The 10,428-nt window shown below is 40.8% G+C and overlaps 1 protein-coding gene across 1 annotated transcript; it reads right to left on the bottom strand.

Annotated features, from left to right (window-relative positions):
• Positions 1-292: 292 nt before the first annotated feature.
• On the bottom strand, positions 293-9,199 carry LOC134455393 (oocyte zinc finger protein XlCOF6-like). Its single transcript, XM_063206415.1, has 5 exons — positions 9,127-9,199; positions 6,483-6,513; positions 6,054-6,161; positions 4,969-5,100; positions 293-3,188 (listed from the first exon to the last, which is right to left on the bottom strand). Exons 2-5 carry the CDS (start codon positions 6,484-6,486, stop codon positions 1,651-1,653), a joined length of 1,782 nt encoding a protein of 593 aa, XP_063062485.1. The 5' UTR covers positions 6,487-6,513; positions 9,127-9,199; the 3' UTR covers positions 293-1,650.
• Between the last annotated feature and the right edge of the window lie 1,229 nt (positions 9,200-10,428).

Here is a 10,428-nt window from a genome sequence, read left to right as displayed (position 1 = left end):
AGACAGCAAGTCTTTGTGATTGATCAAGAGCCACGGTATCCAAGTCTATGTTAGAAAGCATTAACAGTCTTAAGAAACTGAAATTTTAAAAAGAACAGCGCTATATGTTGTATAGGCAAATACCGATAAATATATCAAACATTTAGGCTAAAACAAAATGGCCTCCACGATTTCTAATGGGCCTGGAAAAAGAGAGAAGGAGAGAGAGAGAATCTGCCATTGACTGTTAAAAAAGGGCGGAGGCTCATTTAAGAATAAGGCAGAGAATCTGCTTAGTGGGGCCATCAAAGGGCCCACAACAGAGCCTCATACCAGAGATAGTCTGTTATGAGGCTCTGTTGTGGGCCCTATCTATGACTCTGAACATCCAACGATTTGGCCAAAACCTGACTGTTCGCAGAATACCAGAGGAGTCAAAACTCCAAATGAATTCAGTTTGAATTCAGTCTATTATCAAACGTGACAACCGTGTTACATGTTTACCGTCTGACATGGGCATATCTTACTGCGTCACAAATGCGCTATCACAATGCAAACATTTAGGGAGAGTAGTCATTGACAGTTTGAGTTTGGTCTTCAAAATGCATTTATTACTCTGAGTGTTTTGCAACTATAGCACAGGCAAGATTTCCAGGACTGTTGTTGGTGTTCCATGCAATGCATGAGGAAATGTATGTTGGGCTCATACTCACACACAATGTCTCTCTACCACTTCACCTCAAACAATAACATTTCCCTAGTATACCACTTATGCTGTGGAGACTTGCATATACCCAAACTCCCAACACAACTTTGACAATAGATTAGCGTGCTGGCTTTTCTTAATCACCCGATAAGGGTCACACATTATCGCAGTGTGTTACCAGCGATAACGGCCCACCACTAAATAATTCATTTATTTATTCACCTGCCTTGCAAACTCCAAATTGAGTTATTCTCTTTTGTCGATGAGAATCAGGCATGAGTAACTCCATGCTTTACATTGAGGCATGTGCTCTGTAATCTATAGCAATGCAATTGTGCTCATTAAAGTGAGACATTATATTCACCACGTTGAGTAGCTCCATGGACTGCATTGCACATTATATTTTAGCGCCAAGTTGTAGCCACTTCAAAGGATGACGGAGGCAGCAAATACAATTTTCTTCTTCTTTTATTACCTGCCCTCTCACACTAAAACGGGCAAAAGGAGGTGTCCCCCAAGAAAAATAATAAACACTACACTAATCAATTAGACTACTTAACTACCCACTACATTTTACATGCCTACCCCACACGCTATCAATACGCGTCCTGTCTAATCTCTGAATTGTTCCCACCCAGACACCTCCCCTCAAACAAAACCCATCCCAAAATTGCTTGGCACTCAGAATAATGGCATACATACAAGGCAGTGGGACACAACATTCACACACACAGATACAAACGCACATTAGCACACATACAGACAGACAGAGAGGGAATCATATGAGGAAACACACAGTGGAGTCCAAAGGGCCTCTGCACTACACTATTTTGAGGCATGTGCTCTGTAATCTATTGGGGAATAGATTTTGAAACTAACCTTCCCAACAATGGGCATTACAAATGATCTCCAGTATGGATTTCCCTGAACATTGCACATATTCTCCAGTAAGGATTCTCTTGACATTACACATATTCTCCAGTATGGGTTCCCTGGTGGGCCTTAAGGTGACCTGCCTTTGTAAATGCCTTCCCACATATGCTACACTGATATGGTCTCTCTCCAGTATGCATTCTGTCATGGATTTTGAGATCACTATTCTTGACAAATCCCTTTCCACATATGCTACACACGTAAGGTTTTTCTCCAGTATGGATTCTCAGGTGAACCCTTAGATTACGCTTGTCTGCAAATGCTTTTCCACACGTGCTACAAAGAAATGGCTTTTCTCCTGTATGACTTCTCTTATGGGCTTCAAGATTAGCTTTTGATGCAAAAAACTTTCCACAAGTGATACACTGATCAGATTTCTCACTTGAGTGGGTTTTCTGGTGGTTTGTAAGATAAAATTTCTGTGAAAAGGCTTTTCCACATGTGGTGCACTGATAAGGTTTCTCACCGGTGTGTGTTCTCTGGTGACTTTTGAGCTTACATTTTTCCTCAAATCCCTTTCCACATGTGCTACACTGGTAACGACTTTCTCCAGTGTGATTTCTCAGATGCATGTCCAGATGACTTCTGGATAAACAGGCCTGTCCACATATAGTACAAGGAAACCGGTTACTGTGAGTTTTCTGGTGACTTTTGAGAGTAGATCTGACTGCAAATCCCTTCCCACATGTAGTACACTGATAAGGCTTTTCTCCACTGTGGGTTCTCTGATGCTGCTTGAGACGACTTTTGTCTGGAAATGCCTTCCCACATGTAGTGCACTGGTGAGGTCTTTCGCCTGCATGGGTTGTCTGGTGGTGAGTGTTGAGATGAGTTGCCCTTGCAAAGCTCTTACCACATGTGCTACACTGATAAGGCCTTTCTCCAGTATGAGTTCTCTGATGTTCTTTTAGATGCCACTTATCTCTGAAAGCCTTTCCACAAGTGCTGCACTGGTAAGGTTTTTCCCCAGTATGGATTGTCTGATGGCGAATTAGACTTTTTTGCTGCGTAAATCTCTGTCCACATACGCTGCACCGGTAAGGTTTTTCTCCAGTATGGGTTCTCTGATGAGACTTTAAGTTTCCTGACTGTGAAAAGCCCTTTCCACATATGGTGCACTGGTAAGATTTTTCTCCAGCATGGGTTTTCTGATGCTTTTGTAGACCAAGTTTGGCTGCAAAGGCCATTCCATAAATGCTACACTGGTAAGGCCTTTCTGCAATATGAAGTCTCTGGTGAATTTTGAGGGTCCATCTGCATGTGAATGTCTTTCCACATGTAGTACACTGACATAGCTTAAAACTATGTGCTCCAAGCGCCTTTCTACTTGTCATATACTCCAAAGGCTCCTTCACAATGTGAGTTTTTTGGTGTAGCATTAAATTACATTTATATTTAAACGCTGTCCAACATTTCATGCACTTGAACGGTTTGACCCTTCTCTGGTGTGCTTTGATAGGCTGCATTTCAATAAAAGTCCTTCCATACTCAGAATAATCATACGATAGTTGTCCTCTTCTTTTCTCCAAAATTGTGCACGTTTTGTTTGATGGCATCCTTTGTAGACCCCCTGTAACGACAAGTTATACAGTTACTAGTTACTAAAACCATTGATAAACTACCCTGCTGATTAATTGGCGTAAGTAACAAAAGGGAATGCTTGGGCACAGAAGTTGAAGACTGAAATTTACCACACAAAAAGTAGAATTAGAATCAGCTTGAAAGACCTACATGTCAAAGGGTAGAAAATCTGATGTTTAGTACAGGACAATGGGCCTGTACTTAATACACTGAGGAGAAAGGACAAGAGGCCTGCTGTATACTTAATACAATGAGGAGAAAGGACAATTGGCATATACGTATACAGAGGAGCTGGATACAGTTCTGGAAATATTGAAAAAGCTAATAAAATATGAAAGCCGGAAGGCGAGGTAAGATACAACCATTTCAGGAATCTATCCAATCATCAGTGTTCCCAATTTGAAAAAAATGATGATGGGCTTGAGCCCCCAATTGCATTCATCAAATGTGTGGGACTCAGTCAGGCCAGGAGCAATAAAAATATTGTTTCTGAGCTCCGAAAAAAATCGGGAACTCCTTGAAAAACACCCATCTCAAAAAGATTGGGTGCAGGACTAACAAAGTCAAATGAAAATTGAACATAATGTCCGCAACACCAAGCACCTGTCATGATGTCTGATGAAGGGCATGCTGCCCGAAACGTCACATTAAAATGAGAGAAACAGGAGCTTGGTGTCGCAGACTTTATTTTCATTTTTCATGTGACTCTTACCATTACAGACCAAGCAAAACTCTCCCAAGACAGACTGAGGAGCAGGCATCAGCTTTAACTTCATCGGATGTTAAGTACACAAACACCCATCATACAGACTGCTCTCATCAATTATGTCCTACAAAGGCAAAGTGCAGTAACTACATACTTTTCCAAATTGAGCATGGACTGAAAATGGTCTTCCTTCCTTCCGGCGTTTGGACTACTAAAGGCTTTCTAAACAAGAACTTCAATTATTCTCAACTCAAGTCATAAGTCTACTAAAGGTTTCTTAACCGAGGGTCTCCTAAATCTACATTCACTTGACGTCACGTGGATACCAGAAAAGTGCGGGCTTGATTTATCTTACAAGATGTTTGGCAAAGCTCCCTCTCTAAAGGAGAGCATGAAATGCTCGAGTTTGGAAAAAGTTCTGTCCTTCCCTTGCAGTACTGTTCCTTACAGCAATTTTAAAAAAATGTGTTGCAGTGAATGGGTGTATTAATATTTTGTAAAGACTATTTTGAACCCAACCCAACCCAAATCGAACCAGTGCAGAGTCAACTGCATGTAAGACAAGTGCGCAGGTTACTCACATAAGTTACCTGTATTGGAAGTAGGGGTGGGCGATATGACGACATTAAATCGTGAATCGTGATATCAAGATCGTCTTGAATCTGCCAAAGTGGAGAAATCGTATAGATCGTCTTGCAGTGACAATGTCAGTATCAGTATCAGAGTGATGTTTACTTAGTATTGTATTCCAATTGTGCACTTTATGAGTGTCATCAGTGTGTTAACATTTTACTAACTGCAAATTGCAAATTGCAAGTATATGACGGTTGTTTTTGTTCAATTTTTTAAAAATCAAAATGGAGATTTTGTTAACAAAACGTGATATGACATTTTTGCCATATCGCCCTCCCCTAATTGGAAGAAAACTGCATTTTTTTTTTTTATAACTTTTGCCACCTCTGCTTGTTTCCAATTTAACTCAAATGAACTGCTTATTCTGTCTACATGAGAGTAGAGGAGGTGATTTAACAGTTTCTGAAGATATAAAACTTTCAAAACGTACTTGTACGAGTTGGGATATGTCGGTGAGATTCCTCTTCACTGTCCTCTGAAATCCATATTTCTCGGTGATCCTCCTGCTCCTGCTGCTGCTCCTGCTCCTCCTCTTCTTCTAATGACGTGGAGATCTCCGCTGCTGTAGAAAAATAGATCCAGTCAGACGACTACAGTTGAGTTGTTAAGCTGGTGCATACATCAATTATACAGTCCTTCCCAGACGTTGTGTCGCTTATCCTAAAATTAGATCAACTTTTTTAAGCCACATTTACATTTGGAGAACAGTCAACATGGCCCATGATGAAAGTTACACCATCCTGTGTGTGAGACATGGTGATGGACCACTGATGGTTTGGGGACATACGAGTTACAAAGGCACTGTACTTTGGTCCATACTCATAAAACAATGAATATATTAACTTGTGAAAAATACCGGAGGAAATTTGACACTCATCAGCCTTGAAGCTGCACATGGGATATTGTTTGGGCATCCCAACATGACAATAATCCAAAACAGAAAGCCAGGTCAACCTGTCATAAGCTTCAGGAATAAATAAAATGTAGGTTGTTGAGTGACCACCTCACTCTCCGGATCTCCACATCACTGGGCACCACAGTGGAAACCTCAAACGTAAGGTTTTTGCCAGGAAGAATGGGCTGTTTTGCCATCTGAGAAGACTAAGACAACCACAAACGATTTCAAGTGGTCATTGATGCTAAAGGAGACAACATAGGCCTACAGCGTCAGAAATAAGGGTGCATAAACTTTTGATTTGGGTCATTTGTGTAGTAGTGATTATGATTTGAAAGAGTAAACACAGGCTATTTCTAATAAATGTCTTCAGCCAGTCACAAGCAAAGAATGAAAAACAGGTTTTGTGTAATTATTCATATTGTACGAGAAATCGCTAACAAAGCATATATTCTGCCAGGGTATGTAAACATATGACCACCACTGTACCGGTAGATTTTAAACTTTTTTTAAACTTTCTGTCTATTCACAAAAAGGCAAAGAAGTTAGGCTTCTTCTTACGACTTAGCAATTAATGTGGAACTCTAAATGCAAACAAATTATGTGTTGTTGTTTTGTACCTGTAGAGTCTTCCTGTTTGATGTCATGACGATCTGTTTCCCTTTTTATTTCCTGTCTCAGGAAAATATTCTCTTCAAATTCTTCTTCCTTCAAGCCACAATTCAAATCTACAAGCCAAAAATCAATACTATGCGAGTTAAAACAGAAAGAACGTCTTTGCATCATATAGCCTATAGCGAGAAAGCTGTGTTGTCACTCAATATAGTTTTAAAATAACTACACTTTACAAAATTCAGAATACACTAAATAAACCAAATCATCATCATCACTAAATGACCACTACTACGTTCTACGCAAGCAAGACTCTATTTAGGTGTATTCGGCCTATTTGTCAGGCCCAGCTTACCTGAAGGACAACATAACATGCTACATTAAGGGCTCATTGCAATTGCTGTATTTTCAAAACCATCACACCACTCCAGACTTACCCATGATCGGATGGGTTCAAAATGTGTTTAACTGCAACAGAACACAGTAGAGTGGTTAGTTACCATGCTATGGCATTAAGTAAAAATACTAGTAGGCCATAAAGCGAAATGTTTTACATCTACAACTACCCATCCTACACATGCACACATGATGGTCTTTTTTCACACACACACACACACGCGCGCACGCACGCACGCACGCACGCACACACACACACACGCGCGCACGCACGCACGCACGCACGCACGCCACTTCTACAGCAGTAGGATTATGTCATTTCCATGTTACACACATCACTACAGCAGTATTGTAAGCATGCCATAACGGGCGGCATCTGACATTATCATGTTATGAAGTAGCCTACAGATACACTATTCATGACCACAGCAGTGTAGGCCTACTACTATGGGCTTAGCTGGTGTGAAATGTTTCACTCTAGTTGTCTATATAGTCGCTTGATTCTATTGACTGACATACAGTATAGCCTATATTTGCATCAATAGGAGCCTACTTGTTCCCGAATTACACATCAGAATGATAATTGTAATGGCATCAAACTTAGGTGAATCTTGCTCTTTTGACACAACGCACAACACGGACAGTAATATTCAGTGTGTAAGGATGGACACTAAATTACCGTAACTAAATGAACTAAATTATTAGGCTATATTCTGTAAACATCCCTCCCGATGATGGCGACAGTCCGATATGGACACAGATATCAGCAGAAAGGACCCAGCAGTGTGAGATATGCATAGGGTGACCAGACGTCCGGTTTTCCCCGGACATGTCCTGCTTTTGAGACCTAAAAAAATGTCGGGGGGGAATTTCAGAAATGTCCGGGATTTCTGCCTGAAATATAGACCTATCTGCACTGTAATTTTCACTCCGTTCCATTTGACTCCACTCCAGGTTTCTCTCTACCGTTCACAAATTAGTTACGCCCTTCTCATTAAATCTAGCCACTTCGCACCATGTGTCCGAAAGAAGTAGTCTAGGGGACTAGCCAGTGCGCCCCATGTTTACAAGCGAAAGTGCATATGTCCGCCGGTTCGACGGACTGCAATGCCGATAGAAACGCAAATGCACGTTCGCGGTGGAGTTGAAAAAAAAATCCCGCGTGTGAAGCCAGGTATGAAGGTAATCTAACACAGGAGTAGTAACACCACCAAATCCATCATTTAGGGAGGTACAAGTTTTGTTACACCTTGTCACAAGACTTAGCCTAAAAATTCTTTCATGATCTGACATTTCCAAGTTATTTGCAAAAGCAATTTCTCGGAGCTAGAAGGACTCATTCCTGAGTTAAGACATTAAGCTTCTTCTTCATCAGCTTCTTCTTCTGTCTATTGCCTTTGCAGTTATTGATAACGCTGTATGTGTTATTAATGGTAGGTAAAACTCCAGTTCCTCTCTTAATGGCTGCAGTGCCCATTGCTAATCTCTGAGCACCATGCCACTACAAATAGCCTATCTAAATAGGCCTAATGGATGACAGTGGAGGGGTAAATTGTGAGGTGTCTCATAAACATATTAAGCCTAAAATGTAGCCTAATAGAACTTCATTATCAATTCAGTTGAAAACCACAAATGTTGTGTTTTTTATATTTAGTTTCCAATGTTATATAGCCTAATGCCATTCATCTTTGTGGGGAATGGCTGAGATGGGCCTACATGATGGTGAATCTATTTTTAAAAACCTAATGCAGAAATTAGAATAGGCCTATGAAATTGAGCTGCATTGTTATGCTGTTAAGCTACTCCAATATAGGTGTTAGGCCTACTATCTAGGATTGTAACAAAGGCACACTCTGCATCATATGATCACACAAATTATGTGATAGGCCTATAGGTGTAACTGACGAGATTTTAATTGTCATTTATGGTAGACAAATGAATGTGCATGCCAAAAAGTTCAAGTGGCTTTTAAACAAATGGCCATTTTGGATGCGTTGATACTTTATAGGCCTACTATCATACCTCATACCCATATACTTCATACCTGTAGATACACAGATACACCCAGAGGTGCATCTTGCCACCAGGCAAGGCAGGCAGCCGCTTGGGGCCCCCAAGGCCCTAGATAGTGAATAACAGATCAGATTTTACCACAGTAGTGACGATATGGGGTAAAGTGCTCATTCTTTTGCATTTTCGTTTGGGGCCCCATCTGGCCCTAGAATCGCCTCTGGATACACCGATGACCCCCAAACAACCCCCTCCCACCCCCCCCCCCCCCCTAAAGTGTCCTCCTTTTTACAAATCCAAATCTGGTCACCCTAGATATGCATTCCCAAATTGGAGATTCGATCACATTCAAAGAGGGACACGGGGGCAAAATCCGCCTATCATCACGGTAGGCTAGCTATCGCATTAAAATGCATCAAGAATTTAGAATAAGCAACTCACACGTGTAAACCGCGGGCATTTAACAAGTAGCCTAACCTTCCTAACACTGATAAATGGGGGGGTGGGGGGACTTGTCTAGTTGCATGCGTAAACCAACTCTGCGGCTATGCTACACAATCGTGTCATTTGTCTGCTACGTAACTGGTCATAGGAATTTCCCCAAGATAGGCCTATATCGAGTCGATAAATCGAATGACACGTCACCTCTTCACTGTAAATATCAAAATTTCTCACCAAGAAAGTCCACAGTGATTATAATCAGCTTTGGTCGTCCGATGTGGCTGGTTTGTTTACAGCTGCCCTCTCCACGGGTGAAGGGAAGTGACGAATTGCAGTCTGGGTCTTGTGGTTTACACAGAGCATCACCATAGAGTTTGAGCATGAGAGTAGGCCTATTCCGGTATTATTTTAATACCAAGCGAAATACAACAAATCCCACGCCCTGCACATTGTGGAGCTCAGACCTACTCTCATAGAGGATACTCAAATCTACACTGTGAATTGTGTGTGTGTGTGTGTGTGTGTGTGTGTGTGTGTGTGTGTGTGTGTGTGTGTGTGTGTGTGTGTGTGTGTGTGTGTGTGTGTGTGTGTGTGTGTGTGTGTGTGTGTGTGTGTGTTATAGTGTTCTGTTTCCAGTAGGCTATTCATGTTGTCCATTCAAAAAAATACAGGCTACTTATAAGTATACCACCACCATCAAAAGTAGGCTATTCATCCACTCTTATACATGAAAGTAGCCATTTCAGCTTTAACACACTATAATTCTGGTTATACTATAGTAATTTTTTATTCAGTATATAGTCATGAAAAGATCAAATCTGGCAGCAGAAAGTGCACCTTTAACCCCTTTAACACAGTGCACCTTTAACCTTTGTGTTCCCAGTGCAGAGAGATTGGCCTCCATAACTGTCGTCAGAGATGCTCTTCCTTGGGAGTCCGTTTTACTACATAGATGCCAGTGGTGTAGTCTACGTAGAACGCAGGTATACGGAGTATACCCACTTCTAAATTTTAGGGGCTTCAGTATATACCCACTTAAAATTGATTGATCCATTATTTAGAATAGCATAAATATATACAGTATACCCACTTCCAAAAATGTTCAAATATAGTATACCCACTTCAAAAAAGTAGACTACACCGCTGATAGATGCCCACACATTACATTGATCATCATACTTAAGTGTATGTATGAGTCTCCAAGTGTATTCTCTATGCCCATTGTATGGCATATAAAGCAACTTAATGGTTGTGTTCACATGAGCCATGCATGTAAACGGCACATGAGTGCTGACCTATTTAGTATTTACCTATTTATTTGCAACCTAGCTAAAGTGATGAAGGGATGACGAGGGTAGGGTACCTTGCTGTTTGAGAAAAGTAGGGCATAAATAATTGATTGAATTAGGCATAATTTGATGAAAAAATACATTATTAATCTGATTAAGTGGTAATGTTAAAAAAAAAATCATATTGACAGCGAGTGAAGGCCCATTTCACAAAAGTGAATTTAACCACTGCCTTTTTCACATGATT

Source organism: Engraulis encrasicolus, chromosome 1, assembly GCF_034702125.1.
Source record: "Engraulis encrasicolus isolate BLACKSEA-1 chromosome 1, IST_EnEncr_1.0, whole genome shotgun sequence".
Lineage (NCBI taxonomy): Eukaryota > Metazoa > Chordata > Actinopteri > Clupeiformes > Engraulidae > Engraulis > Engraulis encrasicolus.
The sequence above is the reverse complement of the archived record's forward strand: the minus strand, read 5'-3'. Positions and strand labels throughout refer to the sequence as shown.

Bases quoted from the DNA above. Each gene is read 5' to 3' on its own strand.
- LOC134455393 (XM_063206415.1), bottom strand. The intron at 5,101-6,053 runs GTACAAAACAAC...ATTTTTCTACAG, and splicing joins CAAACAGGAAGACTCTACAG to CAGCGGAGATCTCCACGTCA. The intron at 3,189-4,968 runs GTACGTTTTGAA...TTGTCGTTACAG, and splicing joins ACATATCCCAACTCGTACAA to GGGGTCTACAAAGGATGCCA.